Here is a 16,897-nt window from a genome sequence, read left to right on the forward strand (position 1 = left end):
AGAATGCCACAGAATTTTGTTATTAATACCACAGTTCTCTCATACAGTATAACCTCTTCCTAATAGGCATGACTTGACACTCAAATACTGAGTCATGAGAATGCATTTGGTAAGAGTCAAAGTCCTGATAGGAGTAGTTTTAATATTATCTGAAAAGTGACAAAGTGAGCTAACTCACCAGTGGATCACTTTAACTACTTGTATATTAATGAAGTTGTTCAGGATACAGGTGAAAAATATCAGTTATTGAGTAAGAATGTTTAGGGGGTGCAGTTAAAAGTATCAGTTATTGAATCAGTGAGTTTTGCAGTGCATTAATGACTTCAAAATTTAATTGACTTGAAATTGCTGACTTGGAGTTCATGATATCAGTGTAAGTTTAGCCACTGAGCAATAGCAACTGTAGTTTAAGGTTAGCAGGTTCAGCATCCTGAATAAGCAAATTCAGTATCCCCACTAGTGGAAAACTCTTGAAAATTAATAGTTCATCCCATAGTAAAGATTTTAAAATGTATACGCTGGATAAACAAACCAAGCCAAGAGTTCAAGTGCTTTATAAAGTGTTTTGGAGTTTCTGCTGCCACAGTTGAAGGTGTACCTCCCAAATCCCCAAGTTCTAGTCCTGAAGCTTTTAGCTTATTTCCTCTTTTCAGAAAACCTGACCTGGATCGCAGCAGCATGTGTATCAACTGGTTACTTGTCACTGATTTGAGCAGGTTCACAGCTTGTGCAGCAAAGACTTTTTTTCTCCTGACCAGGGTAATTTAACTCCAACTGTTTCACTAAAGCGTTATTGAATTTTATCAGAAGGAAAAAAGCAGATTAAGGGAGGAAAAAAATTAAAATAGAACAGTAGTGTACACTGCACTTACTGGACTTCTTAAATCTAAGATCTAATAGATCTGCCTTTGCTTCTACCCATCAGGCTGTGATAACTAAAAGGCGATAATGCTGTCCGTCTGCTCTTCACAGGACTCCTTACTATCTCCCTGTAGATCTCTCATTTGGGCCTGAATCAACTGGCCATTGTAGCCTCTCCAGGATTAGATCTCAGAGTAGGTACTTCTTTACATATCGATGGGGGGGGCATAGTGACTTAACACTTTCCTGTCCCTTTTCTACTTTATATGCAACATGTTCTGTGTCTATGCAACGTGTTACCACATTGAGAACACATTAGCCATCAAGCAAAGAGGAAGATATGAAGTCAGATACACATAAAAGTAGAACAGAATTCCTTCAGAAAGAGAACTCGGTCCAAAAGTATTCTTATAGAAAAAAATATCACTGCAATACTTAGCATGTAAGATGGAAATTAGGCCTCTTGAAAGGTATTTTGAAAAGAAAATAAATAAGGAAGTGGAAATGAATCTACACCAGAAGCAAGAATTGTAGGGCTGGCTCAGCAGACTATATAGATGAGCATTAGTCATTTTGTGCACTTCAGAAGATTGTGAAGTGACAACCCCCTGCAAAAAAAAACAACAAAAAAAACCAAACCAACAAGCCAAACCAAAACAAACCCCAACAGCCAAAGCATATGAAGGAAATAAACCAGAAGGAAACATTCTTTTGTCCCTTCAAAATGCACATTGCCATACCCTTGTCACATACCCACAGCGCTGATGTTTACCTGTGGCTGCAGACTGACCCACAAGTGCTGTCCACGCCTGCTGGCTTATTGCCTCCTGTGTCCCCCAGCAGGTGTTATGGGGGGACTGCCCAGTCCCAAGCACTGAGTTGTTTATAAGTAGAGGGGGTGTATGTGTTTTACGTCTCCCTCACAGTCGTCTTGCAGTCTGTATGTGGTGTCTCTTATCTTATAAAGATGTTAGATTAAAATCCTGATGTAAACTATGACTTGTTAAAACAAGTAAAAAGAAAAAAAATGTTGCGTGTGTCAGCTACCAAACCCAGCTCCTCCCCTGACCGACAGCAGCATACTGGATAACTGCTTCAGTTTTGTTCTCTGCAAAGGAGGCAAGGTTCTTTGATTCTGAAGGAAAGAAAAATGAGAAGGTTGAGAAACATTGTCTTAAACTTCAAAGTGAGCCATGGGAATAATTGCATAGGAAAGAGATCTTTGTGCAAAATTTACAGGTCTATAGTTCTAGTGGTTCCAGCTAGGTGATTTTTAGTTTGTTTGGGTTTTTTAAGGATAGAGACAGTATGTACTGTGCTTATTTTGCTTTTAGTTAAAAGAAGTTTTTATTTTATTATTACTATTATTTTTCCTTTATCTATGAATGGCCATCTGATTTTTGGTTATTTATTACAATTTAATTTATTTGTTCATTCCAGGATTTTCTTTCTTGGTACCTCAGTCTCTGGTAATGTTTTCATGGATTCCTATTTTGTTTAGAAGTCTGAAGTATTTCTTAGCCATTTCTTTCAAGTTTTCAAGTTTAATAATAATTGCTAATATAATTTCAAATCATTCTTTTCACATTTCTCCTGTGTGTAGCCATGAAATGAGTTCATTGTTTAAAGATGTGCTCAATAGTGTAAGTCAGCTTTTATGCTACAAACCAGATTTGTGTTGATAAACTCTAACAATTATGTTGTGCTGACTTCAAGAACCATTTCGGGAGAAGTACATGAATAATGTAGATAAGGTAGATTAACTCTGGCATCTGTGGGAGATGGGCAGACAGAAAGGGAAGTGATTAGATGAGTAACACTCTGCTTTCCATGTCACTGTAAATTAGCATCAGGTAGCTTTTTCATGTCTTTGCTCACGTACCTTTGAAATACGCGAAGGTCGCATAACTTTTATGCATTTCCATGTTCATAGCAAATTTTCTTACAGACCATGAGACAGTTTATGTATAAAAATTAATTAAAAATAAGCAAATCTAATATTTTAGTTTGTCAGATGTGAAAAATAACCATTTTCAGAGTGCAGGCAAGTGAGCAACTTCACAGAAACTGCTTTATGTGCTACTTCTACAAGATGATAAATGTGAGATAACTCCTCTTCGAGCAGGTCTCCAAGGCAAATAATGCATAGCATAAATAATGTCCTCTCTTCACAGCCTGAGGAAAAATAATTATAGCCATTAAAATAGATAATGAAGTGAAAAACAAACTTTGACATTGCATTGAGCTTGTTCCTTTCAGTAGTATTGTATGTGAGCTGGAAAAGGCTGTAGACCACTAGATTATATCCTGCTGGTTTTGAGCACATCATGTGGAATTCCCCCGTGGAAGTGGAGGGTGTTGGTTTTGAAACTGGACGGCTTTAAGAAAGGAGATCTCGGTGGCTGAAACAAGAGATTTGTAATAGAAGATGCTAGAGTACATCCGTGCAGGGATCCACCACCATCTTTGGGATAGTATATAATTCATGTTTCTGTGTCACATCTTTCCTTGTTCTCCAATAGGTGGAAGTAACTTACTGGACTGAAATAAGGTTGTGTGACTGTGTGTTTCTATACACATGTACACAATTTACACATTTTTGAACTTTTGTTTTGAATTAGGTGAAAGCTGTGGTCGCTATTCTTCTTTCAGAAAAGAATTTCATAATCCAAGTCTTACTCCTATGAGAAGTCTCCAAATGTCCTTGGAAGTCCCCTTATAGCTTACAGTTTATCTGATCTCACAGCATTCAGTGCTAATAATTAAAGTGTATCTGTGATAGCTGAAACTAATCTTGAGGACTTTAAAATATCAAGGTATACTTTTAGTTTTTGTTTTCAGAGAGGAACCAGGGTGGTGGTGGACGAGAAGCTCAATGTGAGCCGGCAATGTGCGCTTGCAGCCCAGAAGGCCAATAACCATATCCTGGGCTGCATCAAGAGAAGCGTGGCCAGCAGGTCGAGGGAGGTGATTCTCCCCCTCTACTCCACTCTTGTAAGGCCCCACCGGGAGTACTGCGTCCAGTTCTGGAGCCCCCATCACAAGAGAGACCTGGAGCAGCTAGAACAAGTCCAGAGGAGGCCACGAGGATGATCCGAGGGCTGGAGCACCTCTCCTGTGAGGACAGGCTGAGAGAGTTGGGGCTGTTCAGCCTGGAGAAGAGAAGGCTCTGGGGAGATCTTATAGTGACCTTCCAGTACCTGAAGGGGCTACAGGAAGGCTGGAGAGGGGCTTTTCATAAGGGCAGGTAGTGATAGAACAAGGGGAAATGGCTTTTAGCTGAAAGGGGGTAGGTTTAGATTAGATATTAGGAAGAAATTTTTCACTGTGAGGGTGGTCAGACACTGGCACAGGTTACCCAAGGTCGTTGTGGCTGCCCCCTCCCTGGAAGTGTTGAAGGCCAGGTTGGATGAGGCTTTGAGCAACCTGGTCTAGTGGAAGGTGTCCCTGCTGATGGCAGGGGGGTTGGAACTGGATGATCTTTAAGTTCCCTTCCAACCCAGACCATTCTGTGATTCTATGATAAGATCCTGCTTTCATATGAATGGGTGTTCACTATCAAATTTTCTTTCATGTGCCAGTATAAACAGTTCAGGTAAATGACTGAAATATAGTTTGTTATAGTAAAGATGTTCAGCTGGATAGTGCATGATGTGAACACTTCAGTATTTGGTCCTCCAGTGCTCTCCATCAACCTACTATAAAGGCTGAAAATTATGAAGAACAGGGTTTTTAAGTTTTTAGAGTTTGGTGAACATTTTTTCTTACTGCTACTATGTCTGAGAAAACACCTGAAATACTTAAGTCCTGCTGAGGCTGACTAGTTCAGTACTGGAATGATACAATTCATTGAGCCTTCTTAGGGTTGGCTGCTTATTAAGGAGTGAAAATTAATTACTTGTATCCTCCCTCTTGTGCGTAAGGTGTGGGAGAAGGAGGAATGCTTCACGGGTTTCATCCCACATGTTACAAAAGGTCATTTTGTTGCTGGAAGTTCTCCTGTCTGATTTTTTTCCATCTCATGATACAGGTGATTGGGTGCCTGTATTTGTTTTACGTGGCAAGATTTTGATAATAGGGAGCTGCAGAGGTGGCTTCTGTGAGAAGACACCAGAAGCTGCCCCCATGTCAGACAGAGCCAATTCTAGCTGGCTCCAAGACAGACCTGCTGCTGGCCAAAACTGAGCCCATCAGCAATGCTGGTCACACCTCTGTGATAACGTAGTTAGAGAAAAGGTAAAAAATGCTTTCTGACATGGCAGCTGTGTGAGAAAGGAGTGCAAAAACTGTGACAGAAACAGTCCTGCAGGCACTAGGGTCAGTGAAGAAGGAGAAGGAGCAGGTTCTTCAGGCACCAGGGCAGAGATTCCTCTGCAGCTCTTGGAGAAGACTGTGATGAAGCAGGTTGTCGCCCTGCAGCCCATGGAGGTCCCCATGCTGCAGAAGGTGGGTGTACACTGAAGGAAACTGCAGCCTATGGAGAGCTCATTCTGCAGACCAGGCTCCCAGGAGGAACTGTGACCCACGAGAAGAGCTCATGCTGGAGCAGGTTTTCTGGCAGGATCTGTGACCCTGTGGGGGATCCATGCTGGAGCAGTCCATTCATCAAGGACTGTCCCCTGTGGAGAGGACCTGTACTGGAACAGTTTGTGAAGAACTGCAGATTAAGGGAAGGACTTGTACTGGAGAAGTTCGTGAAGGACTACAACCCATGGGAGGGACCAGTGCTGGAGCAGAGGAAGAGTACGAGGAGGAAGGAGTGGTGGAGACAAAGTGTTTATGGGCTGACGGCAGTTCCCATTCCCCTGTGCCACTGGGGGAGGTGGGGGCTAGGGGTGAAAGGAGGAGAGTCATGGGTGAAGTTAAGCCTGGGAAAAGGGGGATGGGGGGAAGGTGGTTTTAGTTTTGTTAATGTTTCTCACTGTCCTACTGTTATTAATTGGCAATAAATTAATTTCCTCAAGTCTGTTGCCTGTGACCATAACTGGTGAGTGGTCTCCCTGTCCTTACCTTGACCTCTGAGCTTTTTCATTATTTTCTCCCCCTGTCCTGCCAAGGAGGGAGAGTGATAGAGCGGCCGAGTGAGCACCTGGTGACCAGCCAAGAATGACCACAGTCCTAAATCTATAAGTACCTACTTGGAGATCTGCAGGAAGAATCCAGTTGATTTACAGTATGTTTTTAGGGAGTCTCATGCATTTCCACACCAGGTTCATCTTCAGTATGTAAACAGAGACCCCTCAGGAACCATTTTTTCTGCCAATCTCAACCCCAAACAGTTGTCTGAAAGAGGAGGAAACAGAAGATAAAGGAGAAATTTGAATGTTTTATTTTGCCACCTAAAGGCAGATGCAATAACGAGACAGATTTGCTCTATTAGCCTCCTCGTTATGGGTGTTAAGGATTTAGCTGCCCTTTAGCTGAGAGTTGGACCTTTAAAGGTCCCTTCCAACCCAAACCATTCTGTGATTCTGTGACTTGCAACGCTGTTTTGAGCGTGTTTCTTGCAGAGAAATTTCCTTTGTCTCTTTGGAATTGGAGCGTGCCACAGAGCTAATAATGAGAGCAAGCTTCAATTTACCCTTGAGTTACCCTTTTGCTCCCTCTTTCTCCTACCCTTGTTTCACACAGAGGAAGAAGAAGACCCTGAAGTGGTGTTTGCTCAAAGTTTTGTTGTCTGGGCGAGGTAGCTTATATTGTTAGATTGCTTCAGGCTGGTTAGCGCGCTGCCTCAGAAGAAACGTAGGATGCGTGTTTCTTACACTTGGCCGTGCTTTATTGGGAGCTTACAGGGCACTGTGGAAAAGCAAGCAATGTATTCCATAATGGAGTGACGATGAAATAGAGTAGAATGGTAGAGGAGGGTCGTTGGGGAGGACTAAGTTTGTAAGCAGGGTCTTTGTCAAATGTATCTTCTAATGTTTACTGCCACTTTTGTCTGAAATAGACTGAAATGTTGGTGTAATTACAGAGAGCTCAAGGGCACCTCAGGTTGTTACATCATCTGAGGGAAGGTTGGGGAAAAACACTTGAATGTGACTGTTTCAGAACAGAGGAGTTTTGGTTTGGTTTTTGTAAGGGCTTGACCTCAGCAGAAATCAGTTTATATATTTGTTTCCAGCAGTGATGGTTGCAAGTGATTAGCCTCATTTGTCATATATTGAAAACTGTGGTGAGCAATAGATTCCTAGGAGTGCCGGGGGGGAGGCTGTAAGGTGTGCCTTCCCATTTCTGTCCTTTCTGTATGCTGTGGATGGACTCTACAGAAGGAAACAGCTAGAGAAACACCGTTACAGGGTGGTGGCCAAGTCTGTGAGATCAGGACCCCCTCTAGTGGTGACACCTCTGCCAGACTGTACAAGATGCTTTCTCCCAGTGTTTGTTTCCTTCAGTCATGAATCTTTTTCTCCCTCTAAAACCCAAATTTCCTTCAGTCATGAATTTTTTTCTCCCTCTAAAACCCAAATTTAGGTCCTCTCTGATAACTGTGGTGAATATGATTACTATTACAGTTGTTAGTTTGACAGGTAATAAATTGAGTTCATTCTGACCATCAGTGACACTGAAAAGTGTTGTGTTCTATATCACTAGTGTTAGCTGAAATTTGCTACACCTGTAGTGTAATATTATTTTTTCTGTGGCTTTGAGCTGGCAAGTTTCAATGTTAATTCTTAAATTAACAATGGGAGTCAGGTGGAATAGAAAAAGTAGCACTTAAGAAGTATGTATGAAACAGCAGAGTCGCTTCATAATCTGTTAAAATATTTTTTTTTTTGCAATGTATCTACATTTTTATGTCCAATTGCCTGGGTAGATGCACTTTCTATGTGTTTTGAGTCAGCAGCCATACATATAGACAATATGTTATTGCATCAGTAGTGATGACTTTCTCAGGAGTGGGCACTGGAGCTACTTTTTTCTTGGTCTGTTACAAGTTCTAGTTTCAGAATGGAAAGCCTTGAGTCCATATATACTATGAGTCCACTATATACTTTTTCTTATGTGGAAACAGAATTGTTTTTACTGTATTGGGCATTTTTTGTCTTCTATTATTTGTTCTTCTATCTGCTAAATAACTTAAATAGAAATGTTTCTTAGTGAAGAAATGCCATGCATTCTTTGTGGCGTAATTGTCAGGAACAAACCAGAGTCAGTGGAGGTCTTTGCTGCCTCTTTTTTGTGTACTATCACTGTCTGTACAAGTTGCTGGCTACAGGAAAAGCTAGCTGTACATCCAGCACGTTATTCATTGATGCTGCTGGCAGGTGAAGATGACAAGTAGTTCATAGAACCATAGAATGATTTGGGTTGGAAGGGACCTTAAAGACCATCTAGTTCCAACCCCCCTGCCATCAGCAGGGACACCTTCCACTAGACCAGGTTGCTCAAAGCCTCATCCAGCCTGGCCTTGAACACTTCCAGGGAGGGGGCATCCACAGCTTCTCTGGGCAACCTGTTCCAGTGTCTGACCACCCTCACAGTAAATAATTTCTTCCCGATATCTAATCTAAACCTACCCCCTTACAGTTTAAAGCCATTTCCCCTTGTTCTGTCACTACCTGCCCTTGGAAAAAGTCCCTCCCAGACAATGTATGCTACTATGCTAGGTAATGACAAGTTGTAGGGCATGTCTTAGAAATATATAGCATTTTATACTTGCATTACAGTGTTTTCATGACTAATATTTAGCATTTGTCTGCCATGTAGAGGGAAAAGCTGGAATGAAGCAATTGCTTCATTAGAGAGCACTGACTGTTTGATTCTGATGGGCACAATTACAGTGATAACAGATCACTTGCCTCCTTTGCCAAGGCAAGTATAGGTTGGGTACAGCATTGCTGAAGGTCTGAATTGCATTTAAGTAGATATTTCAAAAGTTGTCTGAGATACTGTCATCAGTTTGTGACTTCAGTTATCTAGCTAATGTGGATATACAGGCTTCCTAAAAGCCCAATAAAAATATGGGTATCTTACAGTGTAAAAGGTGAAGCTCCATACAGTTGTGTCATGTCATATACAGGACTTCTTTATGTATTTCCCAGCATTCTTGCATCATTTTCCCATGAAGTTATGGTTGAACTTACTATTTTTTTATGCTCTGACAGTGATTTGCTTGAATTTTATCAAATCTAATTCAGACACCTCATTTGAATACCTTGAATGGTATCTTAATACAAATGCAAATACATTCTTTAAAATAATTCCTGCCTTTTATTCAGTAATTGCTGAAGAGTACAAAAATAGGAACTCAGTGGGCTCAAGTTAAGGTTGTTTGGGTGAGTTTTTTGCCTTGCAATTTCTTTATTTCAAAACTCCATATCAAATACAGATAGTTCTTCTGTTTCAGATCTTTACCTCTCAAACTTTTCCTGCTCAGTAGATGCTTACTTGCATAATTCCACCTTTTTTCTGTTGTAGCTTTGTGTGTTAGAAGTATGAGTTTAGTGTGAATTTTTCTATGATCTGAAAATTTAAAATCACTGCTTTTTGATAATACTGGTTTCATTAAAATCCTTGGCTAAGATTTGTGATGCAATAATGCATATGCATATTTTTTTAATTAATTGCTGTTCTGACTGAAAGTCTTAAACTGTTTCTCTCTTCTGTGAATAGTCTGCATTTTTTATTTAATAACTTATTAATAGGTGGTGTATAATAATGCATTGCTCACTGGAAGGTAGGAAGACTGGAGCACTTTGGTAACCTTACTGAAAGAAATGTAACTATAGGACTCCTCGTATTACTGTGGTTACTTTGACAATGCCATTTTGGTTTCTGCAGGGGCAGTGCTTTATGCCATGTGTACATGCAGAGTGGCAGTTGGCAATCTGCCTGTAAAGCATGCAGTCAGGGAGGTCCTAGTCAGTGGTGGTGCTTCATTGCCGTAGCTGTACTCAAAGCTCCAGGGACTGAAAGGATGGGGTCAGTTATCAGTGGTGTGATGGCTGCGTGGACCCTGCCTGTGCAGTGTGCTTGGAGTCTTCTGTTAAATACTTATTTACCAGCCTGAACTTTTTGCTTTTTATTGTCCTTAGCTCCCAGCTAAGGAAGTGCTTATTTTGTGTAGTTCCTGTCTAACTTCCAAGGTAGTAACATTTCTCATACAAAAGCCATGTTATTGCACCAGAATTGTGCTGACTCTTTTAAAGATCAAGATTCCATCTAATATTTTTCTAAACTGGCTTGCTTATTTTTTTGTGTTGTGTTACTTTATTTTGGAGTTTAACAAACTTGGTTTTGGCAGGAAAAGGTGAAGTGAAGCCAGATGTAGCTTGAAAACGTCTTGATGCCATAAGTAAAGAATGAATAGTATATTTCATTTAAAACAAAAAGCTCACTCCAGCACATGGCCTCCCCTTCAGATTTGTTTATATTTGTGTCACCTATTTCATAATGGAAATTATAGGAAAGAGTCACCTCAGGTGAAACCTACCTGTACTGTTTTGGCAACCATGAAATAGACTTCTGCCATCATAGATTCAATAATTTATTAGATCTCCTTTGCATTAGATAGTATAAACAATTTAATTTCACCCCTCTATTAATTTCCATTTCTGTAGCAAAAGCTAGTCTGTATGGTAACTTTTTTATTAATTACTCTGAAGCGTTATTCATTAAATTAATGAAGCAAGAGGAATGTGAAGTGTAGAGTTAAAAAATTATAGTAAGAAATTAAAAGTTTGCCAACTAATTGTTCTGTATTTTAAAAATATTTTCAGAAGTTGTTTAAAATTTTAGTTTCTGCATTCTTCTTTTTCCCTAAATAATGAACCCGGGAAAGCCTTTGCAAAATATTTTTCAGAAAGTTTATGAATTGTGACAGAAACAAGATGCATGCATACTGTTTTTCTCACTATGTTCCAAAGGTTGTGCGGTTTTGTTAAGGCTTAACCCTTGTATTTTTATTCTAGAACTTAAATATCAGAGTAAGCGTAAAATATATACAGACTAATTGTAAGATGTAGTAATTTGAGGCAAAAGTACCTTTGTGTAAAGTAATATAAAAATAATTAAGTAAATTTCAGAGCTATCTGTACATGTTTACATATGCTTTTAAGGTACAGTATAAAATTGTTATTCGGGCTGTTTTCCTTACTTTTCATTTCTGAAGGCATGCACTTTTCTCTATGGAATTTTCAGAGACATCTGAAAGCTTCTAGGCTTTCTTCACAGCTTCATCATGTTCAGAGGCTCACATTCATTCTAGGGTTGAATAAAACCAGTATCTTTTTTTCTTTTGCTTCTGTTTGATCAGGGAAGTCTGTTTGTTGGCAAAAATTATTGCCACTAGTTAAAAAAAAAAAAAAAAGTTATGAGTATTCTGTCTGTCAAATTCCATTTCAGTACTCTGTTTCTCAAAGACGTTCACATTTGGTATTCATCATACGTCTTGCAGGAAATTATAGTAGCAGCAAACTTCTATTTTTTCTATTAAGTTATGTTACAATGGTATTGAATGAAATGTATAGTTTGTATTCCTCTGCCTTATGTTGTGAATAGAATTGAGTTTTTATTATTTAGGAAGCAACGACAGATATGGTGTTGAAATCATCTTAATGTTAAACTGTGATAACTAGACAATAACAAATAACTTACAACAAAGGAAGTAAATGAATTCTTGAATTCCTTTGTTGTACACATAGTGTGTCCTATAACCCACGGTGCTGACGACAGGAAGGAATTTGCCTGTTATCTGCAGGTTTTTTGTTTTGTTCTTCTTCAGATTAACATAAGAAAAGTCCTTAAGAACAAAGGATAGTAATAATTTTATTTTAAAAAAGCCAACCAAACAAAACCATTTTATTGACATAGTAATGTCTGTTATAGGAGCAGGGTCAGTCTAGTTGCTGTTCCACATTTTTGAGGTACTAGAATTTTTCAAGGGTAAGTCAAATGTTGTGGCAACAATCCCTTTTATTTGTTGTGAAGGTAAATGCCAACAGGTATGAAGGTAGAGTTTAGGTGGCAGACTGCAGTTTTAGTAGCTCAAGAAGAAGTAGTATTTTTGTGTTCAGGTTTTGATCTGTGTATCACTTGAGAAGGATCAGATGAAGGATGAGAGATCGCTCTCCGTGTGCCATCCAGTGCCATGCAGGTTGTCTTCAATGAGACCTAAAGTTCAATTCACTCTTCTGGATCTTGCTGCTCCTTCCCCTTTAAAGGAGGAAACAAGAGCAGCACATACGTGGGAATGTCACTGCAGAAAAGCATCGATTGAAAAAAAGGAGAGGTTTTCTCTCAAGTCAAATTGTAAAATATGAAGAGCCACTACATGATTCAAAAAGTTATAGCATATGAGTCCTCAGTTTGTATCTGATTATAAACATAGTTAGGAAGAGGAGAGGGAACTAGTGGTAATTTTTTTGGAATGCCATGTTAGTGAACAAGTACTCTCATGGCAAATGGAAGACAGTAGAGAATTGAAGCACTACCACAGAGAAACATTGAAGAGCTTTCTTCCCCTTTGCAACAGTAATAACATTCACTCAAACAGGGAATGCTTTAGTTTGATGGCAGAAGTGAAGGAAAGTAGAAGCTGAGGTAGTGCTGCACCTAACTGCTGTCAAAGCCTGGTAAGAGAAAGCAGAGCAGTTCAAGTGTTGCTGTTGTATAGTAACTTGAAGTGAATAATTTTGGTTGAGGTGCTCAATTCAATCATTCTGCTATTTGTGTCAGCAGGGCTGCTCTCAGTTACTGCACTCAGAGGCCATTGCTGTTTTCTTGGCAGTGGATGGAATAATGAAACCAACTTTTTACTGGAAGCAACAAAGTGAAGCAAAGTGGAATCTGGCAAAGGGAGTAGTGTACTGAATTTCAGCCTGCGTTGCAGGAGACAGGAACAAAAATAAAAACGATAAAACCTTCCTACTGACAGTAGTTTTGAACTCAAGCTGTGCCTCTGCACAGCAAAAGCTGAGGAGTCTGGAACTGCAAAGAAAGTTAAAAAGATCTTCAGGCTTCTGCTTGTTTGTTCACAAAAGCAAAAATTTCCTTTATGGCCCTAAAGAGAGGAGTCAGCTCATCAGCACTCTGGAAATGTATCTGCTATACTTTGGCTGCCTTTGCCTTTATGTAGTTTAAGAAAGTAAGCTTTGAAGGGTCAGAGAGGAGGCTTAAAATAGCAGCAGTGAAGAAGTGAGGAGATGGTTAAGTTCCATTTTTTTCCTTGTGTCCTTCCTATCAGATGTTTCACTTGTTGCCTAGGTACAATCCTTCCTCTTAAAAACAGATGAGCATTATTCAGACCAGGTTACCCGTCTGGTGGTATGGATAGGTGGTATTTGTGTGGTTTCTGATCATAAGAGATGTTTGGTTTGCAACCATGTTTAAACTTTTCTTTGAACCCAATTAATTCAGTTGAATGCTGGCATGCATTATTATTTTCTGACTTGAGCTCACATCAGTGTTATCATAGAATGGTTTGGGTTGGAAGGGACCTTAAAGATCATCTAGTTCCAACCTAGTTCTAGTTCATTTTTCATAATGTGTTAGTTAAGGAACAAAGCTCATGAACATTTCTTCCTACGGTTTTTCCTTTGTGTCTATGTGCTTAAAATGAGAAATAAAGAACGACTAACAGGTCAAATATCAAAAGCTTTTATTCTGTTGGTACAAGGACTCAACTGGAGGATTGAAATCCATCCTTGTTGTCTTGTATGTATTTATACCATATATCAAATCCATTCCTGAAGGTCTTCACTATTTGTATGGGTAACGTTCTTTTGTGATTGACTGAGATCTAGGAAATCCAGGTCAGTTTGAAGAGTTACCTGAATAATTAAAAAAAATAATAATTTAAAAAGGTATAATCCTTGTTGTCTGTTTTCTCTAAACACCATCATTATTTGCAGATGTCTAGCTGTGTATTGGCTAGATCTTTGGATATATTATATGAGGTTTGGAATCTATATTTTGTTCTGTTTGCAAGTATTTCCTCAGCATACTGAGTCCTGCAAATAATTTACTTTTTATTAGACCAAATAAATCTTAATTGAATGTTTGCTCTTTTGTATGCAGCCTGTTCCATTTCAAGATTGTGAAGGTTAGCACTAGTTTTATTTTGCATAATAAAAACATTGCCTTAATTTGCTGTCTCACTGTAGGATTACATTTAGTAACTTATTTTTAAAAGTGTAGCTGTTTAAAGTATATATTTCTGATGGTTCAAAAAAAGTACCTTCTCTTTTTCTCTTCTCAGATTTATCCAAGAATAGATTAACTGAGGTTCCTTCGGAATTGTGCCATTTCGTGTCACTGGAAACACTAAATCTATACCACAATTGTATTAAAATTATACCAGACGCCATAGTAAATTTGCAAATGCTAACTTACTTAAATTTGAGGTAAGTTTAATTTTGCAACATTTTTTTGTTTATTTGCAAATGTATTTGTTTTATTGGAAGTTGTAATGCAAAAACTCATTGGCTGCAGATACAGCTCTGTATGAAGGCATTGTAAAGGCCAAAATATAAGTCTAATTGTTTACAGAAAGATCAAGTAATGTTAATCCCTTTCTTTCCCTTACTCTTCTAGCAAATTCAGAATGCTAATCACAGCACAGTCAGATTTTTGTAATTCCCTTCTCATGATAAATTTTGTGAAACTTGACATATTTTTTGTAGTTAAAAATTTGACAAGATAGAGACAGAGCTTTAACTATTTTCATGGGGAATTGAGAGGAAAAGCATGTTACTTTATCCTCTTATTATGAAAGAAGTATAGTTACTTCTTATATAGGCTTTTTTAGGAGGAAGGGGCAAAGAATTAGACATGTTTGTCTCTTTCCCATGAAAAATGTGTGTGAATACTAATTGGTGTAGAGAATTGCTATTGGTGCAGGTGACTGCATATGTACTTTTGGGAGAGGGGATGTCAACACTTCTTCAGTGGGGATGAGGTGCGGAGATTTGTTTGCAATTTAGTGTGTAAAAACTGTAATGGTGAAGATATAATAACTTCTTTTTTGCAAGAAAGAAGTTTAGGCAGGGGGCAGAGTGGCTCTTGGGCTTTTAAATTCAAGGTATGAAGGCTCAATCATAAGTTTTGTAAACTTATGATTTGTAAACTTTCCTGTATTGTTACTGTGCTGCAGTTTTGGCCACAGAAACCCTAATTTTGGCTTTAAAAATTGAAACAGAATAATGTGTCCTGAGTATTTGCACACATGTAAGCAATAGGATTTGAAATTTTGAAATAGTGTTTGTTAGAAATATAGCAAGAAATTAAGACTGGATGAAATGATTAAGTTTGCATAAAATATCTTAGTAAATTTAGGAACTGGAATGAACTCAATTACAACGCAGTGTAGTGAACTAGTGAATTTGAACTCAGTATTGTGATGGAATTTGTGAATCATGACAAACCCAGAATAGTTAGTGTTAATATAATGTATCACATAAATTAGTCAAAATGAAAGGAAATTTTAAAAGTTTCACTAAATAAGGTCATTTCCCTCAGTTTAAAATCTCTCCTTGTATGTGCCCTCCCCCTGTGTTAGCTGAACACAGTAAGCAGTTTGTAGAAGAAGGAAAGATATCCTTGACTTGCTAACCATGTTCTCCTTGGCAAGGAAAATATTATAGATTTAAAATGAATATTTTTCTGCCTGTTACCGACAGAGCCCATATGCAAAACAGAATTAGGAAGTGATGCCAAGAGATATACATAGCCTTTGGGCCTTGTTCATGTTTTGTTTAAAGAAATTACTTTTAAACTAATGATGATTTATTACTCACTTGCCCTGTTTTTGTGCTGTTCTGATCTGGTGCATAGTATAATTCCTTTAGATACTAGACTTCCTCAATTTGATTTCTTTAGAACTTAAACTATTTATACTTATTTTTTAGAATAAGTTGTGTCTCGGTCTTCTGTAAAGACACTAGAATTGAGAATCCTGACTCCACAATAAACACTGATACTTTTTTTTCAACTACTGCTGGTTAGTAGTTGGATGTCTCATTGTTAATATCCTTGTGTTTGTTATTTGATATTCTGTCTCTCAGCCTGGGTAACAGAGATATGATGATAACTTATTTTGTAAAACATTTTAAGACCATTGTGTGGAGCATGAATATATGCCTTTATATGCAATTTTGTAGCAGACCAGTGGATTGGCAGTTGAAGAACAAATGTTTTGAGACTTCTGGAATCTTTATTTTTGTTTCCTTTTGTTTGAATTCAGTGTTGCAACTCTTACTGAAATTACACAGGACTATTTTTGCCGTCTGTTTTCAGAGTTCAGTCATGCGTATTTGTTCTCTGGAGCCTTAATAGTCAGGCAGAAGCTGGCTAAAATGCCTCTTACTGGGCTGCCACTTTAAGTTACTGTTCATTGTTTTCCTATGGGTTAATACCTATTAATAAAAAAAAGCTGTATTTTAAGAAAACCTTCAAATATTCTAGGAAAGACAATAGTTAATATGTTACTCTGTTCAGCTTAAAGTTTCTTCTGGGAATTGATCCACAAATCACAAGGAATTAGTATTTTTAATCACCTGAAGATCACAAAAAGTCATGTCATTTGTCATCTTTAAGTTCTAGCTTCTCGAGTAATTGTTACTAGAATGAGAACCTAAATTTTTTGAAAGTTTTCTACCAATTTTTGTCTTTCCTTGCAACTTCTCTTTATGAAAATCTCTTCTTCATTAAAATCTTCTGCTCACTTTTGGTTTTTTTTCCTAAAAATATGGAATGAAGAGTAAGATCAGTCACTTAAAAAATGTTTTATCAATTTTAGGAAAAAGTAAGATACAGAGATAAAATGACTGAGTCTTGGAAAGAAATGAACCGTTGATGGTCACGGCATTTTTCACTGTATTAACCTGGGTTAATGTCAGAATCATAGAACAACAAGTACCAAGTAATCTTCAACTATAAGTATGCTTTAAAGTAACTGAGAAAATAACTGTTTTATTTGTGCTTTATTTATTTGCCTTTCATTTGGAAGAGAAGACATCCACTATACTGCCACATAAAACCATAGGATTGTTTAAATACCTGCAAAATACTCAGTTGACTGTTTTGTATTCATTAGGAA

The 16,897-nt window shown here is 38.2% G+C and overlaps 1 protein-coding gene across 1 annotated transcript in view; it reads left to right on the plus strand.

Annotated features, from left to right (window-relative positions):
- Nucleotides 1-5,446: 5,446 nt before the first annotated feature.
- LOC104524288 (leucine-rich repeat and calponin homology domain-containing protein 1) overlaps nucleotides 5,447-16,897 on the plus strand; it is a gene marked incomplete at its 3' end in the record, with an annotated part of 28,562 nt that continues 17,111 nt past the window's right edge. The window contains exons 1-2 of the mRNA XM_010167106.2: nucleotides 5,447-5,696; nucleotides 14,060-14,204. Of these exons, the coding sequence (XP_010165408.2) occupies nucleotides 5,447-5,696; nucleotides 14,060-14,204 (395 nt within the window). The remainder of the gene's footprint in view (nucleotides 5,697-14,059; nucleotides 14,205-16,897) is intronic.

The sequence above is a fragment of the Antrostomus carolinensis genome, unplaced genomic scaffold (assembly GCF_000700745.2).
Source record: "Antrostomus carolinensis isolate BGI_N321 unplaced genomic scaffold, ASM70074v2 scaffold8704, whole genome shotgun sequence".
Classification (NCBI taxonomy): Eukaryota; Metazoa; Chordata; class Aves; order Caprimulgiformes; family Caprimulgidae; genus Antrostomus; species Antrostomus carolinensis.